The sequence below is a fragment of the Chiroxiphia lanceolata genome, chromosome 3 (genome assembly GCF_009829145.1).
Source record: "Chiroxiphia lanceolata isolate bChiLan1 chromosome 3, bChiLan1.pri, whole genome shotgun sequence".
Taxonomy (NCBI): Eukaryota; Metazoa; Chordata; class Aves; order Passeriformes; family Pipridae; genus Chiroxiphia; species Chiroxiphia lanceolata.
The window spans coordinates 58,290,187-58,316,350 of record NC_045639.1 but is presented as its reverse complement, the minus strand read 5'-3'; the positions used below and the strand labels follow the sequence as shown (position 1 = coordinate 58,316,350).

Below are 26,164 nucleotides of genomic sequence, written 5' to 3'. Positions count from 1 at the left end.
TCAGAAAAACAGAGAACTTGCAAAATCTGAGCATTCTGTCAATTAGAAGTCTCTGAGAATGATGCTACAGCTGATTTTGGATGCTAAAGAATCTCCTAATCAAGCATAGATCTTCCAGGCTTTCCTGTGACCAGCTTTTATGTGGGTCCATTCTTATAACAAAAAAGACAAAAAGAAAGTCAGTTAAGAAAAATCTTGGATGAATTAAGGATAAATAATCACTGAATTGTAGTACAACTGTGAAGCAGAAGTTTATTAAGCATGAGATGCATTAATTTACAGACACGCCCACTAAAGCCAAGCAACAATTTTTACACTTCTTTTTTTTCATTTGCAACTGCTGATCCTTACACTGGCCAGGATTTAAAAAAGAAAATCCAGCCTACCTAGAACAGTTGTCTTCATTTGACCATAATTTTCCAAGAAAAAATAATACATACTGTCTGTTAGGTTTATTATGTAGCTTCTCGAAATACAGAAACTATAACAACAACAGATTTCAGTTTCACTTTGGTTTTTGACTGGCCTCCTGCTTTGCATCTGTAGAACTGTAAGTGAAAACAAATACAACAATTAATCCTTCAGTTTTGGCTGCCTGATCCTATCCATAAGACAGGTACATACCCAAGTGGCCCAACTAGAGGTGGTACAAAATTTTCACAGATTTAAGGATAAAAAAAGGTAGTGTAGACTTTAAAAACTCAGAAGATTGCTATTGCTGCTACCAAGAAGGCTAGTGGCTAAGTTCTGTTAAACACTTAAATATTCAGATATTAATCTAAAAATTGGTCTGGGCACCTGTGAATACACTGTCTTCCAAGATGTCTTGTATCTTTTATCATAGAATCAGCAAGGTCAGGAAAGACCTCTGAGACCATTGAGTCCAGCTTTTGGCAGAACACCACCTTGTCAACTAAGCCATAGCACTAAGTGCCACATCCAGTCATTTCTTGACCATGTTTTGCATCCAGTAAAGCTGGAAATGCCAGAAGGACAGTCTTAACTTCACAGTGCTCTGGCACATCTGCTCTTTGCCCCGATGGGGACCACAAAGCACAGAGGTAAACAAAGAGGAAAAACCATAACTGAAAAAAAGTTACTGCAATTCCTTGTAGCTCAAAACTAAAATTAATTAGTTGGGGGTATAAGGTTTAAACCACCCAGTAGGCAAAGAATCTTCAAAGGCTTTTGGACTTCAGTTGCCTGGTTTATCCCTTTCTGACAGGAACATTGCTTTAAAAAGTAATTGCACAACATGCACTAATATGAAAAACCTACAATATCTCAAGAAACCATATGAAATTAAAAACAATAAAATTTGCCTTTCTATAACCACAGATTGTATGAATGTGTTAATGCTTGTGCTACTGTACTGCACCATCTATTTGTTTTCTTTGTTCTTAACCCCTTTGTTTTATGAATCAGGATATCCTGATGCAAAGGACTCTGCAAAATATCAGGACAACAACAATAGTATAATACTTTGGAAGTGCTTCACAATTTTCAAGACAGAGTTACTAAGGCTAATAACATGGCACTGCAGTCTGTAGTCAAAACTTTTGCAAACCATTAAAGTTGTGAGTTTGAGGTTGGAACATTAAGATAAGCAAGGCAGAGGATTCTATAATAGGGGAAACAGCACGCTGGCCCTGCTTACGTTGATGTGAGGAGGAAAGGCTTGGGCACTCTGTTTTCTACATGTAAGGGTGTTAATTTTCAGTCCATTCTCTTGGTTTCTCTTCCTCTGTAACGGAAGATCCTGCTTGTTTGCCAGTTTTATTTTCCATCTGGAGAGATGGCAGAACATTGAATGTAACCTGGAGAAGATAAATGCATTAACTATGCATGCTAGGAAATATTATAATGTTTAGTCAAATCCAACTAAATAAGTCCTCTGCAATTTACTGAAAACTAAGTGCTGGTGCAAAAGCTCACCCTCCACCCTTCTGCTGTACACTCAGTAAAGTAACAACTAAGGGACAGACCAGTACCAACAGCAGACTAAAAGGGATATATTGTATAAAGGCAATATAAAAGTTGTTAAAATCGCATGGCCTCTCCGGGTCAGGGATCCCAGGGAAGAGCCCGTGCTGTTGCAGGGCCTGGCCCAAGGCATCCCACAATCTCGGGGAAGCACTCGCTGACAGCTGCGCAGCCCCACCACGCCACCTCATTGCTGCTGCATGAGACACAGCACTGTCCCGGGCGCCTTTCCCTTGTTTTTAAAGATTAGGGATGAATAATTTTCTCCTCGTCGTAGTCTGTGAGCGATGACTGCCACCAGGCAGTGTCCTAACGTGAACCCATTCAGGTGGAGTTTTGCAGCCGAAGCGACGAGGACCCCGCACCCTCCCCCAAAACCCTCCTTTCAGCAACTCGTTCCTCCCCGATCCCTCATGAGCCGGCACCTTCGCTGCCCTTCTGCAGGCGCGGACGGGGCGGGCGTACGAACGCAGGGCAGGCGGGGGCACCGCACGCCGCCAGCGGGGCTTGTGCTCCGCTCCCGGCCCTCGCAGCGTCCCATGAATCACCGCCCTTCTCCCGCCGAGGGCAGCCGAGGTGACGGCGGGGTTTGACTAAGAGGCCAAAACCCCCACCGGCTCCGTAGCCAGCCGAGCGAGGAGGAAGGCGGGGCGGTGGGAGCTCCCCCATGGCATCGCCGCAGGGATAAAGTCAAACCGCCCCCGCCGTAGCGCCCAGCGGGGTTTGAGGGGCGGCTCTGCCGGGGCAGCCCCTCTGCCCGCGACTGCCGGGCTGCGCCGGCCCGAGCCCACGCCCCCGGTCCCGGCGCTGCGCCGCGCCGGCATGAGCGGCGGCTCCGCGCCTGCCCGCCAGCCGCTGCGCCCCGGCTGCCGGCGCCTGGCGGCGGGCTGAGGGCGCGCAGAGGGCGGGCGGCGAGCGCGGCTGCCGGAGCCCGGCGCTCCTTCCTTCCGCGGGGCCGGGCGCGCCCCCTGCGCGGGGCGGCGGCGGTGGGCGGCCGGGCGCCCCCGCCCCGCTCTGGATGCCCATCGCGGCTGCTCGGGCCGGGGGGTGGCTGCGGCTCCGCGGCGCGGGGCGCGGGCCAGGATGCCGGTGCTGGAGCGCTTTTTCCCCGCGGCAGAGCCGGGCAGGCGGAGGAGGACGGGGGAAGAGCCGATGCCCTTTCCCATGGGCAGCCTGCCCGGTTATCAGCAGGGAACCCTGGCCTGGGATTTGCCCGAGATGATCAAGATGGTAAAGCTCGTTTGGAAATCCAAGGGAGAGCTCCGCGGGGCGAAGCACAGAGGGGTTCTGGAGAGCGAGGATGCCCTGGGCGGTTCGGCAGGTAAGTGTCCCCCGCCCTGCTGCTCGGAGGAGCGAGGGAGCACACGCAGCTGGGGGCCGCGGCCGGAGCCGGCCCGTCCCGTCGCGGGGCAGAGCCGCCGGGGCCCGGGGCTGGAAAGGCGCGGAGCGCTGCCTGTCCGACCGGCGGCCGGGCTGGAAAACGTGCTTTTGGCAGCTCCCTCCCCCGCGGGGACAGGCATACCGGAGTTTGTGCCGGATCTGAAACCAGGTCCATTTGCCGATGGCGCTCTCCCGGTCCAATCTGTTGCGTGGTTTTATACGCAGAGTGATAAAAGCTCGGCTGAAAACTAGAGCAAGTAGCTCCGTGGCTTCGAGGCTGACCTCGGCCAGCCGCTGGGCTGGGTGCCGGCGCGGGGGAGCCTCTCCCCGGCCCGCACGGAGCTCGGCACGGCGGCCCCGCGGTCACGGTGACGGGGGAGCGGAGCCCCGGGGCCGCCGGGCAGCGCGGCCGCTGCGGGAGCTTCCCCGGTTGCTTTCGTCGTGCCTTCCGAGCGCATGGCCTGTCCTCTCACACCGCCCAACGCACACCGATCTTTGCGTGCACTGGGCTCATATCACATGCTCTGCCCGCGCTTCCCTTGTGCAAAACGGAGCGACTTCCTTACGACTTGTGTGTTGTTGGCCACCGGTATGAAAAGCTTGAGACCAATTCTTGGAGTAACGCTGCCCCATCCCACTACTTTCTCTTTAAACGTGCTGTATTACTGGCTAAAGAGCACATGCTTTCCCATTAACTATAAATCTTGCATGTCAGTATTTTCCTAACTCAGCAACATATGGCACCACATCACGTGATTTATGGAAGTCCAGGTTAGACTTAACTACATTTTCATTAGGTAGAGACGAGTTGTCAGGTTAGCATGGTACTTCTGTTCTAATTCTGCATCTTGACCCATGTTCCGCATTGCTTATGGTTCAAAACGTCTTGCCTTATGTTGGAGGCAACCTCTTGCCAACTTCAAAACCTCTTGCCTTCTCTTGAATACAGTGTCGTAAGTCTATAGTGTCAGCTGCTAATGTTTTATTTTCCTGTAATTGTATTACTGTGATTTAATAGACTTGGTGAAACCGTGTGGCTCATTCCTTCAGAACTCTGCATTATCTCATCTCTGCAACTTGGTCACTAAATTCTTCCAATGCACTCAGTCTTCAAAGATTATGTCTTCACCTTTTCTTGGTGTGCCCTTTATCGAGATCTATAATTGACAGTATTTTGTACCAGAATAATTTAATTTCCTAGGTAAAATAACCTCACTGTAGGTATTCAAAGTGCCTGTGTGTGTATGTATGTATGTATTCTCTGTGTAATTGTATAAATAAACTTGAATATTAAATAAGTATCGGTGTATCACTTTTGAATGCCCACTAAGGTTGACTGGTTGGCCACTGTATGTTCATTATTTCAGATGTTTGCAGTTTAACCAAAAAATGCTGGGTTCCCTTCTGTTTTGAAAAAGGGAGCCCTCTTGGGCTCTGAGGAAGATGTACAATTGGCCACCCCACCCTTTGGGAATGACTTCAGCTTAAAAGAATAATAAGTAAGAGTATTGTGGATAATGAAGGAGAAGGTCAAATTACTCTTTAAGGCATGGAGCAAATCAGCTGGGAAGGTACTGTAGCCAACCAGGGAGATTGAGGTTTGTGTGGTGAATGCCAAGTGTTCAGAGATTGACCCTAATCAAACAACCTAAGAAATGCTGCATTGGTTACACCTTATGTTTGAGTAATAGTGGTTTTTCAGTGTGCTTATGTTTTATCTGGTGAAATTACTTTCATTAGGTAACAAATGAGATTCGCCTTCAGATTCCTGGAGGCAAGTAAAAATGAGCATGAATGTACAGAGACAGATTAGTCCACTAGCAGGATGTGAGTAACTTGCATTTACTCAAATGGCCATTAATCGTATCCTGTGGAGGGACAGTCCTCTTCATGATGCCAGATGCTATTTCATAAGCTCAGCTGACTTGCACCAGTACAAATCAGAGCAGAAGATGACTCTTAACTCTCAACACTTTAAATACGAATCATCAGACAGTTTGTGAACCAGACCTGGGTTGCTGGTTTTTCCTCCTCAGCAACAGTCATCCTAGTAGTTTTCCCTCTTGTGGTTTCATTTTAGTCACTTTAAGTACATTGGAGTATGTGGGAAAACCAGTAAATGCTGAAATCTAGTATACTTTATTAAGTGCAGAGTCAAAGAATGCAGAAATGGGAAGAGAAGATAATCATTTGGAAGACTCAGTAGTTTGAAGTACTCAGCTTCATGTTTGTATGGTGTTTTGTACATGTTTGACTCCTTAAAAAATGAATGAAACTGTATCATTTACATGTTATAAAAAAGCTAGAACATAGTTGGGAATCAGATTTTCTTCAAGTGAAGTTAAAGCAAATAACTTGAGGTACTGCTAGCTAGGCAAATAAATGTTGATTGTTCAGTAGTAGAGTTCACAACACTTTCCACATCAAGGGCTTTTTCATTTGAATTTTTAAGTGTTCATGTGATAACTCATGTCCTGTTATCACATCCTCATAAAACTACTTTGCTTACAGTAGAAGAGGAAATACATATGAATTCTGGAAGGAAACTGTCAGGATTTCTGCCTTGCTTGATCGTGATAATAGAGATTTAGCTAAGCAAATTGGTTTCCTTGCCTGAGTGATTGGACTGGGTTTTGAGCTGGCTTTCAAGAAAGTTACAACCCTCTTAACCATAGGTAGTGAGGAGGAAGGAGAGCTGTATCTGCACATGATGTGAGTTCTGTGGATGGCAGTGTCTTGGGGACCCACATAGCCATAATTTATACCACATTCCTCTTTCCTGAGGTAGGAGTAGAGAGATGCTAGAGAGCAAAACTATCTGTGCGTCCTGGGCTCTCAGATGTGAGACCTATGTCTGGGTCTTTCATCTTGTTCAGTACTGAGAATAAGCTACATAATCTCCCTGCAAAAAAAAGTGTTTGCAAGACATCATGCAGCATATAGCTGGGATGAATGAAGAACTCTGATCTCACAGAGACTGCCTGCCTGGGATGATGATGATTTATTTTCACTGCCAAAGCAATAAAATTCACATCTTGAGCCTTCTTGTTGCACTGCTTTTTAAAGTTAATATCAGTTAAAACTACAGACCTTTCTCCTGCTCCTGGCCTGCTCTTGCTTGGTAACTCTTTTTTCCCCCCATTTCGATCTCTGACCAAATCGGCACAAGTGGTTTGGTGAAGCCTCTCTCTGGCTGTGCCAGAAGCCATTTTGATGGGAAATTGGTATAATTTGATACCATTCCTTATAGTGTTTTGAATAGATTACTTGCAAGCCAGTCCTTTTGACTTGATTAAAATAACAGTATGTGTTGATTCTTACCTGAAACTATGTTGATCTCTAGGAGGGAACTGTGTTCTGTTTATGACCCTAACTTTTTTATCACCCTTTCCTAGAGTTCGGCAGTATCTTTGCAGATTAAACAAACCTGATCAGGGAACAGGTACAGGTTTGCCTCCAAGAGTCTTCCTTATGAGCATTAGCAACCTCTTAAACTTGCAGTGATCATCCCAGATAACTCCAGAGAGACTTTGTGTATTGAGTCTTGCACGTGTGCAGACATGCAAGACTTTCAGAGAAGGTGCAGTGCTACTTAGAATTATCAAGGTCTTTTGAGAACACTGGGTTTTTTGAACTCTGAACATTTTTTTCCACTTATCTCTCTCTGTCTGTACATATTTTCTCAGAAGTGTAGGTTCTGATTCATGAATGCATCACACTTCTTAACTGATGAGTCCCTTTGCCATGAGTAGGAAAAACAAACCAGTACTGCACATCACTCCTGTTACAATTTGCTTCTGGGAAAATTTCTATCAGTTGTTGGTGTGTCTGCTTCTCCTCTTCAATCAACAGTCTCCTTTCCAATTCAGTAATCCATTCAAATGTCTTGTCATTGTCCAAACTGATGTTGCTCTTTCAAACCTTACAACTGTGTGCTGACCAATCCTTGTGATACACCCGTTAGAGAGGTCAGAGTCAAATCATATGTGCTTCTTTGGTGGTCACTTGAAGGTCTTCCCCAAAGTTATACACAGGACCTCCCAAAGACTCGGTTCTTTGTGGTGTCCAAGGAAACATGCCTTCTACTTATTTTTTTTTTCTTTTATATAACAGCTTTTATCATGCTGTGCAATAGCTTTGCTGTGCTTGTTAAAATAAACTTCATGCTTCCTCTTCCCATCATTGCATCTGGAATCTGACCCAAAAAGATTTGAGTCAGAAGGAACCTTTAAAGATAATCTGGTTCCATCCTCCCTGCCATGAACAAGAACAGGGACCTTCCACTAAACCAGGTTGCTCAAATTCGCATCCAACCTAGCCTTGAACACTTCCAGGGATGGGGCATTCACAGCTCCTCTGGGCAACCTGTTCATGTGTGTACTTGCTGAATTGTGTTTAGTTAGGACACCTTGAAACTCGTGCATGTGTTTGTAGTTCCACTGTAATAACTAGTAATCATAAAATGCTTAAAATCTGTGAATTACTGAGAACCAAATGGGGGTTTGGCTTCAAAAGGTCATCATTTTGTGTAATTGATGTTGAGCATGTAGGTGCCACAGATGTAGATCCAAGCAGTAAATAAAACATGGGAGCTATCAAATGGCATTATCCTAGCATCTGACCAGTCTCCTGTGTTATTCCTTAGATTGAAATCAGCTTTCAGCTTTGTTTATGTCCTGCTGAGAGATGCACAGCAGGCAGGAGGGCAGCTTGCTGTATATTTCCTTTTTTTTTTCCTCCACCAAGTTTTATGTTGGGACTTGTTAAATCTATTACGGTTACTAGGGACAAAGAAAGTGAATTTGATAGGATCAAGGCTACCTGTGGCAACTTCGTCTGCTCTCTGACTGTTGTGTTGGAATACCAGCCCCTGAGAAGAAGTATACTCTTCTATATTCTTGTGAAGAGCTGGTTGAATCAGTGGGACTGTGTGTGATGATCTCATTAGGAACAGCGAAATGAGACACTGTCCAGTACCACTTCTATAGTGTGTGTAAAGTAGACCAAGAGATAGAATTTGGAGTACATCTGTAGGTAGTGCTGTTCAAACATAACTCTTCAGTCTGCTGGCTGAACGTAAGTTAGTAATACATGTGAATTGGGGTTATTTTTTCCAAAAGACTTTAATAATTAGAGAATTGTGTTCAAAGATTAAAAAAAATAATTTTGAGACATTAAAATTGTGGTCACTGTTCAAATTAAGGCCCTTATTTAGCACCTAGCTCTTTATCTTGAAGTATTTTTTAAAATGTAGTATAGAATGAGAAGTTGAACTGCTAGTAGAAATCTTTGGTTTTGAATATGTCAAAATGAGCTGATGTGTGTTTGTCAACCAAAGTCTGTTTATTTTGTGAGTCCAAATTTTCACTCAGTTCTACTTAACCACTGTGCTTAACCACTCTCTTTTACTTCATTCCTATGTAAATTTTCTGTTGAGGATTTGTTAGGATTTTGGGATATTGTTTAAGTTGGAAGTGACCTTTAAGATGACCAAGTCCAACCATTAACCTAGCACTGCCGTGTCCACCAAAATAAGAGCTAGACCAGGGATAAGGAATTAAAGAAGAAATAATCTGAAAATCTCACTGATTTCTGAATGGTCTTTCAGTTCAGCCTGGCTGGCGCATTTTTTTTTGCATTATTGTTGGAATTGTTGGAAAACAGAATTTATTTGCAGAAATACTTGGAGAAGCAATTTGAGCAGCTGTTCAGTTACGTACAGCCACGAAAGAGAGAAAAAAAGATTACAATATTATAGAGTTAAGACTGCAGGATAAAGTGAGGAGATAAAATGTAATTGCCCAGGTTGGATGTTGGCCAGCATGAAGAAGGGAATGCTGCTGGTGTGCTAGAAAAGTGACAGAGGTGGTATGTCAACTCTGCTGAAAACTATAGACACAAATAGAGCAAATTCTGGTGAGCTGCGAAATGGTGGACAGATCTGTGGTTTTCAGTGAAGCTGTTCTAAATATCAGGAGCCAAAGATGTGGCTTTATATGTAAAAATAGTGTTTCTAAAGGAAAAGCTACTACACTATAATATAAATGGAATTTTTTTGTTGTGGGTTTTTTATGGGTTTTTGGTTTTGTTGTTTTTATATCAGTGTTTGCTTCATTAGGGTTAAAGCCGATGGCTTTATTTTACTTTGGTAAATTGTCTGTTAAATTCTCTATACTCTGTGAAGAATTCAACTGAGAAGTGGCTACCAGTAGTAAGTAGTAGTGATATTAGCCATCATTAGTGGTGATGATTTTCTGTATTGCTTAAATGTTGTGAGAGAAATGTTTAAAATGCACAGTGGGAGGTGTGGTACTGCATCTAACTTCTAATGCTTCTAAAGTAGGAATAGCGCATTCTATGCAACGTATTTGCTATTTCAGCCCTTCTTCATAGCAAACGTATTTTATGGTTCGTCATGCTTAAAACTGCTTGGAGACATGCATCCCAGACAGCTTTCTGTAGTCCTGCTTTATGAAGTGTGAGTTTGGCTTTCCATCCAGGGAGCAAAAGAAAAAGCGTGCTCATGTCACCGTTTTCTCCCCTATGATGTGAGAATCTATTCAGACCCCCTCCCCAGAGCTCTGCTTTGAGAATATGCTAAACCGTGTTGCTTATGATAGCTCACAGGCTGCCAAACTGCTGTCACATTTCCAAGGGGCATCTTTATGAATGGGCAAACTTGTCTGAATTGGAGTTGTACTGCAGGAACTCACTGGTGTCAGCTTTGAAAAAAGTCAGCTGACCTCAGGCCGTTTCTTCACAGCAGTTATGCACCTGGTTCTGGCCATAATGCTCTAAAACATGCTAGTCCCCCTTTCTTCCTTTGGTCTGGACTAAGAAGTGAAACACTCTTGACACTTGAAGCATGCTTTGACATTTGTTAAAAACTTTTTATAAGTCCTCCAACCTTGTTCAAAAAGAGCATTTATCCTGCTAAATTCTGGGATAAATTACGTTAATTTAAGTACTCTAATGGTTTGTGGTACAGACTTGCAAACATAAGATGTCTCAGCTCTTCATTTTTTTCCTCATCTTGCAACATAAAATTTCTTCTGTCACTGTTATGGCTACAAACAAACAAACTCTATATGGCAGAAGGAATAAATCCTTCTTGCTGGATAAAGCATTCTTTTGGCTCTCCTGTGAACAGCCAGCTATGGTTTTCCCTTTCCCCTCCTCAGATCACCACAAGATCATAGGAGTTCCTTGTTTTAACCTGTTACCTGCTAGGAAGAGGCATAGTCTTGTGAAAGTTCCTGATGCTGCAAAGATGAACGTAGTGTGGTCTAAGGTGTGTACAAAGAGGAAAGTCCAACACAACAAGGGTTTAGCAGACTCAACATCGAGAGTACTGCTGTCAAATCTGCCTCTCATTGCAGTAGAGGGGCAAAACCCTTCCATTGCTCTTTGAACAGAATACCGTGAAATTCAGGTATCCTACAAATTTCTCTCAGAAAATAAGATTTTGTAAATCAGTTGGCAAAAGTCAATGGCAATCTTTGGGAGTGCTACCCTATGGGAGTGCTCCCCAGTCCAAGTTGCTGAGGACCTGGTTCAAATTGCACTGAAGCTAGGGGCAGTCTTTCCATGGACATGGATGGGCTTTGTTCTAAACCTGGATGTTCAGTAGTACTTCTAAGTAAAATCCTGTGGAAGGTGTACTCGTAAGTGGTCTCTTTATACACAGGAGACCATTTGGAGAAATTGCTGTAAACTTCCCCAGCTGTGATCCTTTTTGAAGGGGAAGTGTGTAAAACTCCATTTCCTTCGAGAGACTATGAAATCCTTTAATCTGTAGCCAGCTCTGGTCTGTGTGTGCTATCTCAGTGTTCTCCTGCTATCCCTGACCTGAGGTAAGGACAAAGTATTAACTCAAAGGCCTACGTAATAGATGCTCTGTGCAGGTGCAGTTAGAAATGAAGTGTTATCCTGGAGGGTTTTCAGAACTCACTGTGCTGTGGCAGGCATTGCTTCATTCCTGCTACTTAAGCACTGCCTTGAGATTGAATGTTTTGTTTTCAGCTGCTGGAATTACAGATCAGCCAGAAGAATAACTCTAAACTAGGTACTGCGCAGCAGTGTTGGAACACTGCTTTTGAAAGTTAAATTGTAAAGCAGGTTCATGAAGTAGAAGGAATTAGTTTTAAGCTTACTGGAGCTGTGTTTCAAAATAGTCAAAAGCTGGTGAATATTCAGTTAAAAATTATGAAGAATAATTGGAAAATGCAGGCACAGAAATTTCTTAAGACATCAAAATTTTGACAGGTGCAGAAAACACCTTAAGCACACAGTCCACTAGCCTGTTTTTTAATAGCTGTTGACTAAGTTCTTCCTTGTCTAATAAGAAGTGGTTCCCTGAGCAAGCTTTCCGTTAGTTAAGGTTAGCAGCAGTTAGTCCTCAGGGGGTTATCATTTCATGTATCTGATTATCAGGAGACTGTGTTCAGTGAAGCACCCAGGTGCTTATCCAAATTGCGGTCTGTTCCAAACTTCACTTATCCAAACATCTTCCAAACAGTTCATGTGTGCAAATCTTAAGCTGGAAATCTCGTAATTACAGGCTTTCATGGAAGATTTCTTATTTCCTGCTTCCAGCCTGAGTGGATATACTGCAGGAACAGCTGCCTTCACAGTAATTCAGCAATTGCATTTCTAATTCCAAATGGAACTGAGAGAATAAAGGGATGCGAGATACTGGGCTTCTGTGAAGTGCCAAAAAGAGCGATTTGATCCACTTTGGGTTTTGCATGGAGGTTTGTCTCATTAAAAGAAGTGGGAGGAGGGAAAGAATTCTGCATGCTCTGCTTTCAGATTTTTTAACGATACAGATTATATTCAGCCACACTAACAGTGAGAAACAGAAGACTGTGTGCAAGAGATTCTGAATTTCATACACGTTGCACAGCTATTACACTTGCTTTCTCTTCTTCCTGACAACACTAGTGAGCCTACATTTTATGCTCTCATTTGGGAACTAAAGCTAACTGAATAAATTAGTACTGGTAATAGTACTGGGCCTTTCTTGAACTCAGTTCTGTGTATGTGTAAAAGAGGTGTGTTGCTTTCCATGACCACGGGAAAAGAGACTAAGCAGAGAGGAATTTACTGCACAGATGAGAACTACCACCCTAAAATGGCAGAGGAGCAAAGCTTTTAGGTGAGACACTGTCAGCATATACTTCCAAGCAGGGTCAGTTTGAACGTCCTGCTTAGAGTCAGCAAACTGAGAGCTCTGAAGAAAGCTGAGCAGTGAGGAACAGAGAGCCTTAAGAGGAGATGAGCAATGGGTAGAAGTTGGAGGGAGAGAAGAGGAATTTCTTGGTGCTTTTCAGTCCGCTAGCATGTCTCATTTAAGTTTAATCCCGAGTTCCCTCCTTGTCAGTCATGAGAAGGCAACGATCACTGCTGTATGCCAGTGCTGGCACAGCTTTTTCCCCATCTCTTTTCTGTCAAGTAGTCCTGCCCTCTCATTGAAAACCATAATTGCAGCTGTGGATAAGGGCATGGTGACACTGATAAGATGGGCTTGGTGCAGTCATGCATTGACTCTCAGAGGCTTTGCTTTGAGGAGCATCTTGTGCATTGTGAATTACCAGCTTTTCTAGCTTCATGCATCTCAGCCAAAGTGATGAAATAGCTAGGATAGCAACTCAAAGTTACAGCAGCATGGGGGCTCATGTTGAAGACATGCTGCAGTCATGAGCATACAGGAGCTGTTACAAGACCACACTAATTCAGCTTAATGAGTAATCAGGAGGTTTCAGCGTGATATCTTGTGTTTCTTCCTGAATGTAACTAACTTGCCCACGGTAGAAGTGAAAAGAGTAGAAGAACTTAAGGGGCTAGTGCAGATAACATACTGCATACAAGGTGAAGTGCAGCAAATAGTACTAAGTAGCTTAAGACAGAAGACCCTATTTTACCCGTGGAGAAAACAAGAGAATCAGAAGAACAGGATTTTCCTATCTTAACTAGACTGGGATGTGTTCACTGAGTGGTTGGCATGGCTTACCTGTGAGAAATGTATGATCTTTGACAAGATTTCACAGAGCCTCGGTAGGACCTTGGATGCTTAGATCTTCATGAATAATTAGGTCTGAAGTTCTGTTTTATTAAGATAGAAGTCTGACTTTAAGTGTCTAAGAAGCTACTTGATTAGTGTTAAATAAATGCTTAAGCTACCTACAGAATACACTGTTCTGATTTTCTGAGTTACAAGACGCAATCTGTAAAATGCAATCATCTATTGAAGGTGTGTAGCTGTTAAATCATATTTACATTAAAAAGATGGAATTCAGAATAAGGTTATAATGCATAACTAGGCAGTTATTTAATTTCTCTGTGGAATAGCAATAGAACATATCTTCCCTTCCCCCATTGCCAGCCACGCACATCATTAAATATGTACTTAGTAGCTGGCAAAACAGACTAAATGTTAAACTAACTTTGCTAAGAGTGAGCTTGAATTCTCATACTGAAAATGCAAGGTACCTTATTTAAATGTTGGCCCCTTGACAGAATTTGTACCACAAGCCTCCCAAGACCGTCACTAATCTTTTTGTAGGTGCCCTGTAGCCAAAAATGTGCTGATGTCTGGCTTTGCACAGACTGGAGACCTGGGAGATTATATGTTTTGAATAGGATCAAATGACTAGAAGGGGAGAGCACTCTATACTTAGCTGTCTTGTCACACAGACAGAAAAATGTTTTGCATGTGACCTTGTTAACAGCATGAGTTAAGAGTAACACTGTGAAGTAGGGGCAGAGCTACTGAAGCTTGGATAATAATTGAGAATCCATGTTTTTCTGGTCATCTGCTTAATTAATTTTTTTCCCCCATCCTCCCATTTAGACTTAGTGACTTCAGTTTTCATGCTGACTTCAGATCTCATGGAGAGATGAGGGTGAGAAAATCTAAGACAGCTAGAAGATCCGATCTCCCAGGGCCAGTTCTCCTCCATGTTAGAAAAGCAGAGCAATAGTTCAATAGAGGATTTCTTTTTCACCATCACTGTCAACTCCTCGATTTCTCTTAACAGTCACTTGTTGTCCTTTCATACTGCAAAGTCTGTCCAGGCATGTTCCTTAGCCACAGTGCCTTTGAGCATTTTTCCAAATTAATATGGTCAGGCTTACTACCTCACTACAAATTAATTATCTTTTGTTGCAATCTTCTGTCTTCAACATAACTGGATCCCAGACCTGCAGTCTTATTTGCCTCTTCTCTATTTCAGGTGGTCTGAAATCTTCCCTTCCTGCTGCTTCCACCTCTCTGCACAGTAGATTTTCACCGATGCTTCTTTCAACAGAAAATTGACATCCCTGTCCCTCTCACTCCCTCTTCCTCCTTTTTTAGAGGCAGAGTTTTCTTTCCTCTACTGAAGGATAGCACATGGTAGATAAGACTGTTTCCTGTTGTAGTCTGCAGACAATGTCCTGTACGAATACAGCTTTCTCGGTCACTGTATCAATGACTTGTGAAATGTCTCATAAATATCTGTTCCCTAGCTCAAGTCAGTAGAACTCTTGTTTTTCCCCAGATACCAGCCCACACCTTATTTTAGTTAGGTTAGATGAAGCCACTGGGACGACTGTCACTGTGCAAAGGCAGGCATGCTGCCAACCAGCAACTATTTAAATTATGTGTCTCAGCCAGGAGGTATATGTTCTGTGCCCTGGAGGAGCTTCTCTTTCACTTCTGTCCAGAAGGATAGAGTAGATACCGAAACTTAATTTTCTATGAAAACCTTGTTGGGTACTGGGTCACAAACGTTGCAATCACCAAAATTGTATGGCTTGTTCCCAAGTGAACTGGTAATGTGCTGCTGGTACAAACTTTTTTGGCTTTAATATCGTTGCAGAAAAGGTCTGTTCCATTTCCCAGAAACATCTTTTTATCAAGAGAAAGTCCTCAGCCTCCTGTGAGTGAGCACAAGCAGGGCATGCAGCAGCAAAACTTTGTATATGACTCACGTTGCTGTTGCAGTTAAGCTCCTGAAAAAGTAATACAGAACCATCAGAGCCACACACAGAGACAGGAGTGGAAGAAGCAAAGATCAAATAAAATGAAGCAGCATGATAGTAAAAAGAAAAGCATGGAAAAATACGAATGCCAGACAGATGGCTTGGGTGGGGAGCACAACGAGTCTTTGGGATATCAGAACAGTTGGATGACTGTTTTAAAACCTTTTTAGAGAGGGAAACCAGTAATTTAACCAGATTGGACAAGGATAGAGCAAAAATAAGCTGCACTGAAATGAAGAAAGAACAGCTTCTTAGGCATTGTTGGTGTAGTGCTACATTACATTACAAATCATAGAATAGTTTGGGTCGGAAGGGGCCTCAGAGATCGTCTAGTTCCAACCTCCCTGCCACGGGCTGAGAAACCTTCCACTAGACCAGGTTTCTCAAAGCCCCATCCAAGCTGTCTTTGAACACTTACAGGGATGGGGCAGCCACAGCTTCTCTGGACAACCTGTTCCAGTGCCTCACCACCCTCACAGTTAAGAATTTCCTATATCTAATCCTTCAGTCTGAAGCCATCTCCTCTTGTTCTATTTCTTCATTCCCTTATAAAAAGATGGAATAAGAAAATGCATTCTTTAAGGCTCGATATGGGTGTTGGTGGAAGGTGGACAGCGAGGAGGCAAGTCACAAAATATGTGGCATTCAGTCCCCTCTGGGGACAGGAGTACTTATTCTTTGGAGGGGAGGAGGAGATGGAACAATTGAAACTATTTTCGCTGTTACTTCTCTCCCTTTGTTATCAAATGTAAAATCTGCAAACACAGATGTTACAGTGGAACAGGGAAGATCTGGGCAAATATTTTATTGTACTGTGTCTGTTTACAAGATGTTTCTACAAATTAAGAAACATGGGGGAAATACTGAAAAAAAAATAAAATGGAGCCACCTGCCAGCTCCCATTGCCTGAGTGATGTATCTTCCTGCTTGCTTTGAGTGGAAAGCCACACCTGAATGCTTGACTAGCTGAGAGAGGCAGTAAGTCAAACTGGTGGAGCCAGAGATGTTGATTTTCCTAAATCACCAGTCACAGACTCTGAAAATGCAACCTGCAAACTGTTACCAAAGGAGATGGCTTTCAAGAAGCTGTCTCTACTGCTTGAAATGCAGAGGCGGGAGGAGGATGGGTGACCACTATGATGGGTTTTCTATGTGAGTCTGTTATAAGATGCAGGGTGGAGGAAGGAACTGACTTTCTTCTATTTCCTTTTTAGCTACTGAAGGCATGAACTAATTTACAGGAAAGGTGCTAGGCTTTTTTGGGGGCGGGGGGGAGGTGTGGAGAACAAAGGCTCTGTGTGTAACTTAACGCCTCCAGGGGGAAGTCAACTAGCATTTAGAGCTCTTAGATTCCAGTGTGCAACAGATCAGAAATGAGGTTAGAGTGTCAGCCGTCAAAATACACACAGAAACCACTTTAAGGAGGCATGAATTATGCATGAGGCAGTCAGAAGCTTCTCAGGGCTAACTATGTTGACCTGTCACAGGTGATCTGTGCATCGGCTCAGTGGTGGTCTGGTGGTGCCTTCTTGCTGTGTGGCGACCGGGTTGTATTTCCTGGGCTGCAGGACGATGTGGAGATTGAAAGTAGACCTGTGTTTCTGGCTTGAGCTGCTCAGCACATCGAGAGTATAGTTGTACAGAGCTAAACAGGGCCATGAATGGGGAATCAAAAGGAATGCATTTCTTTCCATGCTGTTGCAGACCCTCTTTGTACAGCAGATTTAAGCAACTTCAGGCAGGAGAGACTTTGAGCTGCCGTGGCACCTTTCCAGGATCTAATAAGAACTTGAAATAGAGCCCAAGCCCTAAATGCACTTTATTTAGGCTGAGAGTGGCAGTTTTTATTACTGCTGTAATTCAACAGGAAAAAGCTTATAATTTTGTTTTTGAGTTTCTAGCTTTGAAACTAGATGGATTTAGGGAGCTTTCATGTTAATTAACAGGTAAGATGAGGGCCAAACCCTTCTCATTCTGGATTTGCTTTGCCATCGGTCCTGACCTTCCGCAGAGAGATTATTATGCTTGCTAGTGAGGTAAAAACAGAGTTTGTATCATAGTCTCCTCTACAGTTCACCTTTAAAACCAGCCCGCAGCATGTGGGTACAGATGGATGATAGCTTTGGAAACCATGGTGGTATGTTGGAAGTTCCTGACCACAAGTTCATTAGACAGGTTATTTAACATATTTAACGTATTTTACATTGAGGGAGGCTAGGGGTTTTTCCATGCTCCTCTAACATACCAGAGCTAGCGGGATGATACCTTCAGCAGCTTGGCAGTTACTTCATAAACCAATATACACTTTGAGTACCATCACTTAACCTTCTCTATGCTTGAAGGTTGGTGACTGCCGGGAAGACTTACTGTTGTTGAAAACAATGACCTGTTAGCAAGACCAGCTACCAGTATGGCTGTTGTAACAGAACAGATTCCACCCCATATTTTGTAACTGACTCAGCCCTTCCCAATTTCCCGGATTGAACCAGAAGGGAATTTTTTTTGCTGTCTGACCCCATTTGGTTTGCTTGAGGCCCAGTAAAGCATAAAGTAAAGCCAAGGCTGTAAGAATAACTCAGCTGCAGCTCTGATCCTTCCTCTAGAACTTTTAATTTACTGATTTATGGCTTTCATTTTTTTAAATAGGTGTATTCCTTTTACAAATTTTAAAACAAGGAAAAGTAAAATGGCAGTTGATCAGCAAAGCTGACTTCTCAGGAAAACTAACACAAAAATCAGTTTTGATGTGCTATTGAAGGAATTAAATGGTACTCATCCCCAGAAGTTTGTAAGTATGTCTAATTCAACCATGGAATATTTATTTACACTATGTATAGACTGCTGATCTGTAATTTATGATGTTTGTAGATATGCACATTATTCTATACCTTCAGAAAAAAATTATCACAGTTTAAGATACTTTGTGTTTATCCTGATGATAATTGAAATCTTTCAAGTGTAGCTGTCCGTTTGTCCACTATGGCCCACTCTGCCCCACTTTGTGCTAGCAAAGAATGAGATAGAGGAGCTAAGCCTGCCAGGGCCTCTTGGAGTTTCATGAGGAGCTGAGGCATGATTAGAAACTGGAAAAAAGGAAACCAGGAACTTTTATGTGTCAGTGAGAAAGGATGAGAGTTTTATGAGTGTAGAATGTGAGCCAAAAAAAAAAAAGATTTAAACTTTTGCTTCTGTTCCTAGACATGATAGAAATAAAGAATTAATTGAGCAATAAAACGTGCTTATTGGAGTTGGCTAGTGTGGAATCACTTGTAAAGGATTACTAACAACAGGATGAGAGTTTTTCCTCTGCAGGGAAGAAAAGTTAAGGAGTATAAAATATATGGCATAATATAGTCATAGGCATTTGAAATGCAAATACATATAATATCCTTACCTTCCTTCCAACTTTGGCATTCATAAAATCTTTCCACAGTTCTGGTGACGAAGGGAGGAATAAAACCTCAGCCCTGTCAATGAGCAGCAACTTCGCCGTCACTTGTGTATGTCAGTGTTGCTTTAGGTATTTTAAATCTGTGGAGTCCTGTTTCTGAAGTGCGAGTAAACTACATCAGGACATTCTGCTCAATGATAGCTCAGGATTACTCCCAAAATAAACACTGTTCCCCATCCTTTACTGTTCATGCTGTTGTAAAACCTGATCTTGAAGGTTACCCTATTGGGCAACCTAGATACCTGTGTCATATTATGCTGGGCACTGCTGGTGAAAAAAACACCTACAGTTATTAGATTCCAGAAAACTGAAAAATAAATCTAATAAACAAATGTAATCAATGGATGTCTTTGGAACTGCCCTCAAATAACGACTAAAATTTGTAAGTAAGACTAACCACTTTGCTTAGCAGTAAGTAGTTGTAGTACAGGATTTTAAGGAAAGACTGAAGGAAACAAAATTGCTCAGCTGCCACAAATATCCTCCTCTGTTCCTGTAACAGAACATAAAACAACAACTAATAAAAAAAAGTTTTATTAGCTGTTGGAAGAATTATTTCTATCAGCACTTCCCAGTAAAATTGAGGTAACTTAATTCCCAAACTTTCTTTCAAAAAAGGCATTTTATCAAGCTGTTGGAAGCTGGCCACTGAATGTGTCTGTAACACATTAGGCACTGTTTCTCAAAACACCTTGTGGACTGCTAATTGGGGTTTGCATAATACCACAAAATTGCAGACATTCCTTTGAAATAAGTAGGAATGAAAACTGCTTTTCTGGGGTAAAAGGAAAAGGAATTTTTTAGTTTTAACAAAAAGGCCTAACAAAAATCCTTTGTTTGAATATGTTATAATTATTGTTTGCTTTTTTTTTCCCTGAAGAAATTAGTTTGAGGAAAAGTTTCTAAACAGTTTCGAATTACACAAGTTCAAGGAGGGCCTTGTACATACAGTACTACTGTTCAGGCCACGAGGTAAACAATTATGAAATGCCTTTGAAAAGCAAGGTTGGTAAGGCTTTTCAAGGTTATGTATTTTGTCATTGAATACAACAGTAAGTTGTTGGGAGCAGGAGTGAGTGATACTTACTTATGCACAGATGTGCAAATGAAAATGTTATGAAATTTAATAGCTATGAGTCTGAATTCTTAGTTATAACACTGTTTTAAATCTGATTTATACTAGGGACTGGGTCAGGATCTAAAAGAAATAAAAAAAAATAATTAGAGAAATACATTTGCTTGGTCAAAATTCAGACTTACTCTGCTCTTTTGCTGGTGAGTACATGTGCGTTTCAGGCCCATCTGCGCTGCAAATCTGGAGTTGTACTGGGTTTGAGTCTGAAGGTGATTTTAGGGTAGAACAGGATTGAACCAGGGCTGGCACAGAAGAATATTAGGCTGCATTCTGCACTTCTGTTTTTTTTTAACCATTGGATCATTCTGAGCTGTGAATCCTTTTCATGGCTTTGAATTTTCAGAACGTCAATCCAAGCAAGCTGAATTTGTTTCAGCAGTGTCCAACAATTTATCATGACTGGGCATGGATAGCAACTCTTTTTGAAGAAAAAGGTGGAAAAAGCCAGTTTCAGAGCACTGTGAAAGAATGACTGGGTGCACGAGGGAGAAAATCCTGTCCAAGTAACTATTATTTCTACCTGAAATTCTAAAAGGGTAGATGTAACATCTTAAGCTCTGGATGACATACCCAGCCTGAAAGCATGAACATTGTATTTCCAAATCTGTTTCACCTTGCTGCATGATTTTATGTTTAATGAAATAACAGCAAAACAGAAGCTTTAAGGCAAGCAGATGTGCTGGATGTTGATAGAGTTGGAAACTTACCCTGTGTTTATCAAAAAGAACAGTCTCTTATGGTGAGGAACTCAGTACAGCAAATAATACAGTAGTTTGAGGAACAGAGAGATGTTGCAGAAAGGAGAATTTTTTTATTTCAAGTGCCAAGTTTGACAGGACTTTGTTTGTAGCTAATAAATACCTAATGCTTGTATCTCAGACATGGTATTTCAGTCTTGTATAAAGAAGGGTTTAAATGAAAAGTACACGTCCTTCATGTAAATCAATTACTCAAAAAAGGAAAGAAAATCACCTTTTGTTATATTTGAAGCACAGGAGGAGGCAGCAAGGGCAGATTAGCAGGGCTTTATGCAGCAGTACCTGTATATGAAATAAACAACTTTTGACAGGAAGATTACAAAAACTCGAATCATGAAGAGAGAAAAGCTGTTGCTAAATGGTAAGCATGCATTTGCTTTATTTACTCACCATTTTCCTTCTGCTTTAACAGAGATATCTTCCAGGCTCTTGATCATCCCTGAGCTGTCAAAAACTTTGTCACCTCTGCAGTAAACACACATTTACACAATCAATTGGGTGGGAGAAACTCCCTACCCTCTCATGCAGCGCCCCATGGATTCCACTCTGCTGCTAATGCTGGGGCATGGAATTTGTGCACAAAAGTGGCTGGCAGATTGCAGAAAGGCAGGGTGTCCAGTGCTGTATATTTTTAACTTTATACATCTCTCTCGAAAAGACAGGTGGATGAACAAAGGAAATGCAGAAGAGCAAAGGTGGGAAAACAACCTGATGAGAGAAAAAATTCCTTCTTCAAATGAGAGGCTTTGTCTCTGAACCACGGACTTCAGAAAATAATGATGACTGGTCAGAGGTATCTACTAAAGGTAGAATTCCCTTTAGATTGGTAACAAGAGCAGTTAGAGCAGAAAAAAACCCTCTAAAAGAGCACAGTGTGCACTCATCTGTCTTAGCAGCAGTGATGAGAAAATCGTCCTCCTCTCCATAGAGTTATGGAGTCCTTGTGAGTGTAAGATAAAAATCAGAAGAAAACAGTCACAGAATCACAGAATCAGCTAGGTTGGAAAAGACCTCTGAGATCACCGAGTCCAACCTATGACCAAACACCCCCTTGTCAACTAGACCATGGTACTAAGTGCCACGTCCAGTCTTTTCTTAAACACCTCCACCTTCCACCACCTTCCTGAGGAGTGCATTCCAATGCCCAGTCACTCTTTCTTGTGTAGAACTTCTTCCACATGTCTGCCCTAAACCTCCCCTGGTGCAGCTTAAGACTGTATCCTCTTGTCCTACTGCTGGTTGCCTGGGAGAAGAGACCAATGCCCACCCAGCTACAACCTCCTCTCAGGTAGTTGTAGAGAGTGATGAGGTCTCCCCTGAGCCTCTTCCTCTCTGGGCTAAACAACCCCAGCTCCCTCAGCCTCTCCACATAGGACCTGTGCTCGAGTCCCTTCACCAGCCTCACTGCCCTTCTTTGAACATGCTGCAGCATCCTTCCTCAACATCCTTCCTGAATGAGGAGCCCAGAACTGGACACAGTACTCAAGGTGTGGCCTCACCAGCACTGAGTACAGGGGAATAATCACTTGCCTGGTCCTGCTGGTCACCCATGGTTCAAATACATTCTGTCATGTTTCTTATTTTAGAGCCACTTCTTAGAAATTGCAGGGGGGTACCCCAAAAGACAGATAAACTGCACACTGAGAACGGTGTTTTCTGAGATCATGAAGAAAGTTCTCTTTGCTTTTTGGGTTTACTAGCATTTTACTTGTTTCCCCTACAGCTTAAGGTTTGGCCCACACTAGTTGAAATGTATGCTTACACAAAGCCTGCAAAGAAGTCTTATCTCAATATTGTTTTGAGGATGGACATGAAGACTGAATCATACAAGGCTATGTGATCTTTGTCTGGATTTGAACCTTAGCAGTCTGCCTTACGTATATGGAATAGTCAAAGCCATTGATGTTAAGTTATGTGCTGGTAAAGAAGTGTCTTAAAGTAATTTTACTCCTGACCTGAAGATGGTAGATTTGTTTAAATTTAAAGCCCATCAAAGTTCTTTACCTAAAATCTAGTGTAAACTGAGAAAAAATACTGTGAGATGGACTATTCCCTCAGTATTTCCAATCCAGTCAAAATGTAATTTAACTTTCTTTGTGAGCCTTTGCTAATACCAAAAGTGTTACCTTTCCATTAGCCTACTCCATCTAAAGGCAAGAAATTAAAGGAAAACTGTATCTCCAGCCATGAAAACTGTTCATTTTAGCACTAATTTCTTTAACCAAGCAGAGTTTCATCTATGTATGAAAATGCACTGAACATCAAGTAGGCAACAATAGCGTTGCTCAGTTAGCTGAGTAAACTGTCATATTGACTCAAATTGCACTTTCTGCACATACACACATTTCAAATATAATTTTTTTACTTCTGTGGTGAAAATCCTCATTTTCTCTTGTTGCATATAACTGCTGAGCAGGTGCAGTGAAGTATAAGCATTAGATACTTCACAAGTGTGCTGGGTTTTAATTTGCATTGTGGGACTGAATTTGGAAAGACAACAGGAACCTTTAAATTAGTATTCACTGGTTTCAGATAGCAAAGATTATGTAGTTTTAGGGAAGCTGAAAAAGGATATTTTCTTGTCTTTCAGTGGGTTTGTACAGCCTGCGAGCATCTCACATACTGCTTAAGGATGTATGAGATGTTAGTTAATGAAGTGTGGTAAGCTAAAAGTAAATATTCAGATATGGGCATCATGGTATGTAGCTCAATTAATTTGACCACAATTATTATATAATTACTGTGGTAATGAATGGTTTCTGAGTTTTTACTTCACAAAGGATAGTTATGTACTGTTAGTATTTTCTTGCTAAGAGTTTAGTTTAATTAGTTGAGTTTAAACATAGCTTGCTGTGAAAAGCAAATGTTTTAGTATGTTATTTTTTTTATGAGTTAAGACTGGGGAAGTATGAATTTACAATGCGAAAGCATACCGAAAGCTTAAGTGTTCTTCAACAATACCCAGAAAATAGGTTTCTGTTGAAAACCTATTTGAATGTTTCTTTTTCCCCTTGGTACTGTTGAACGAGTAGCCTTTAAATCCAATTAGTTTTGTGTCAGATAACATTTGAAAATATTTTATTGTATCCCTTCCACAAAAAAAAATTAGGGTGAATCTAATAGAATTTTACGTACTATTCTAAATTACTCCCAGCATTTAACATAGTTATCTCCTTTCTATACAGCTTGTCCTAGAGTTGTAGTCCTTCTAGAGAATTTTGTTCTTGATCACTAGGTGTCAGTGATTCAGCTCAAAGTTAAGATGCTTCAAGGTATAGCCAGAGGAAATCGAGTCAACTAAATAGTTCTCTGGGCTCCACTGGCTTACGACTTTGACTATAATGGGAGCTGAGACATGTAGCTCATATGCAAATGCTTACATTTAAGTATTAGATGTAGGGAAATAATTTTCTCTCAGCCTTTATGTTCTGCTAGACTCTGGTGAGGCTAGTTTGTGATGGTCTGATCTAGAGCCAGCTCAAGGTTTCTTGATAGAAAAGGTAAAACTATTTGGTGTTCCAAGAACAAAGACAAAGGAACACATATTCTGTTCTTACCTTTGATGGCAGCAGAGCTCAATATTTTGGTGCCAGTAAAAGAAATTGAGGACAAGAAAGGCTGAGAAAGGCTGGTAGGACTTGTCAGGCCATGCATAGGGGTGGAAGCTCTGGGAGAAGCAGATGGGCATGTGAAGAAACAGGCTGGGAGAGCTCAGAGGGATGTAGCAACTGTGAGTGGGAGTTCTGTTCCCCAGGTTGACCTCCCCAGATATGTTGTTGGAAGGCTGGGATGGGTCAATGGGAGCCCTTACCTCAGTGACAGTACAAGAGAAACCTACATCTTCACTTCTAAGTCCACTCCCTTTCCCAAGCTACCTTTATTTCTTACGTTCCCAAAGTAAGAGCATCCAGAAGCACCCTCATGTGCACAAATACAATGTGCGTGGCAGGCCTGGCCCTCAGCCTACTCCACTGCCAGCACCCAGCAGCTCTGATAGCATAAACGAACGAAGCAGAGGGCAGGCAAATACAGCTCTTGCTGCTTATCCCAACCCCTTCCCATTGTTGTTGTATGGAGAGGGAGCAGTCCTTCCCCCTCCTTCCTTTTTGTCCTGCCTGAGTTCTTGGAGGAGAGCTTGGTGCTGCAGGACCCAACATTAAGTGACACCCAACACAGTACACAACTAATTTGCCCCACTTCTGCCTAACACCTTACAAAGGTTTTTTTTTTTTGTAATATTTTGGCAAAAAAAATTTTTAGTAGAGCTCAGAGGGTCTGAAGGTTTGCTTTTTGGCCAGTGTTTTTATTTCTTGACCTGTGCAACTGTTCTTTCTTTGGTGTGATGGTGAAAAGTAAGAATAAGAAAAAGTAAAAGAAAAAAGAAAAAACAAAAGGAAGAACAAAACTCACCTGAGTTATGTCTGTCTGCCACTTCTCATGAAGTAGTTAGCAATTGAAGCATTATTTTGATGTCTCTCCTAATACTCAGTATGTGTAACTGTTGACCATGGTTTTGGGCAGTTTCCTTATTCTGCATAAATGGTATTCTCCTTCCACATGCTAAAGCGTTAAGGATATGTTCTACCATGTTGGAGGCTTATAATTTTTGTATTTTGTGGATTGGGGGAGTGGTTTGGGCTTTTCTAATCTGTAATGAATTACAGCTTAAAACAGCCTTCTGCTTTTCTCTTGGTCTCCCTCCTCAGTAGAGAATAGTATCACAGGATTTTCCCCACTTTGGTTGTTAGGGACAAACAACATTTGATATAGTCTGAAGGCTCTGAGAACTGCTTCTTTAATCTTATTTGAAAAATTACTACTTGACAGATGAATATTTTTTCCAAGTAGACTGTGCTGCTCTTGATAGCTTGTTGCAGACAGCATGGAGCTGTTAGGAGTGAATTGCTCTGTTCAGTCACAGCGTGGTCATTGTGGCTGCAGCTGTTCCCTTTTAGCTCCCTCTGAGTGGTTCTGTCCTGATCTTCAGTGTGATCCTCAGGAATAACAGAGCATCATCCTCTGGGCCAGCAGAGCCCTCAAAATTCCCTATTAATCACCCTGAGAGGTTCACATAATAGTGTAAATGATAGTGGTTGTTGTACGATGTGGAGACTTGGCTATGGAGAAGTAAACACAAACCAACTTGCTCTTAATTACTTTTAAAGGAAACAGGTTTCCTCTGTAGTGATAATCAATGAGGCTTGTGTTTGGAAGAAAGATGGATTATTCAAATGAAACCAAATCTGCCCAGGGCAATTTTCATTGATCTTATTCCTTTTTAGTTCACTTATGCTTTCATAAATTTGCTTTAGGAACAATTTTAAAAGCAGTGGTCCAATTGGTGTCAGCCAGTACATTCTTCATACCTTTTATGTATTTTCCAACTTCCAGTTTCCAGTGTCTAAATTGGCATTATGAACCACTCCTCATATT

At 42.0% G+C, this 26,164-nt stretch overlaps 1 protein-coding gene across 2 annotated transcripts in view; it reads left to right on the top strand.

Annotated features, from left to right (window-relative positions):
• The window catches only part of PDE7B (phosphodiesterase 7B), a 176,360-nt gene that overhangs the window by 90,247 nt on the left and 59,949 nt on the right, over positions 1-26,164 (top strand). The window contains exon 1 of one of the 2 annotated variants that reach the window (XM_032681635.1): positions 2,984-3,304. The exons of the other annotated variant lie outside the window; for it this stretch is intronic. Within the exon in view, the coding sequence (XP_032537526.1) occupies positions 3,067-3,304 (238 nt within the window). The 5' untranslated portion in view covers positions 2,984-3,066. Of the gene's footprint in view, positions 1-2,983; positions 3,305-26,164 lie in introns of those variants that run through there. 2 annotated transcript variants of the gene reach the window in all.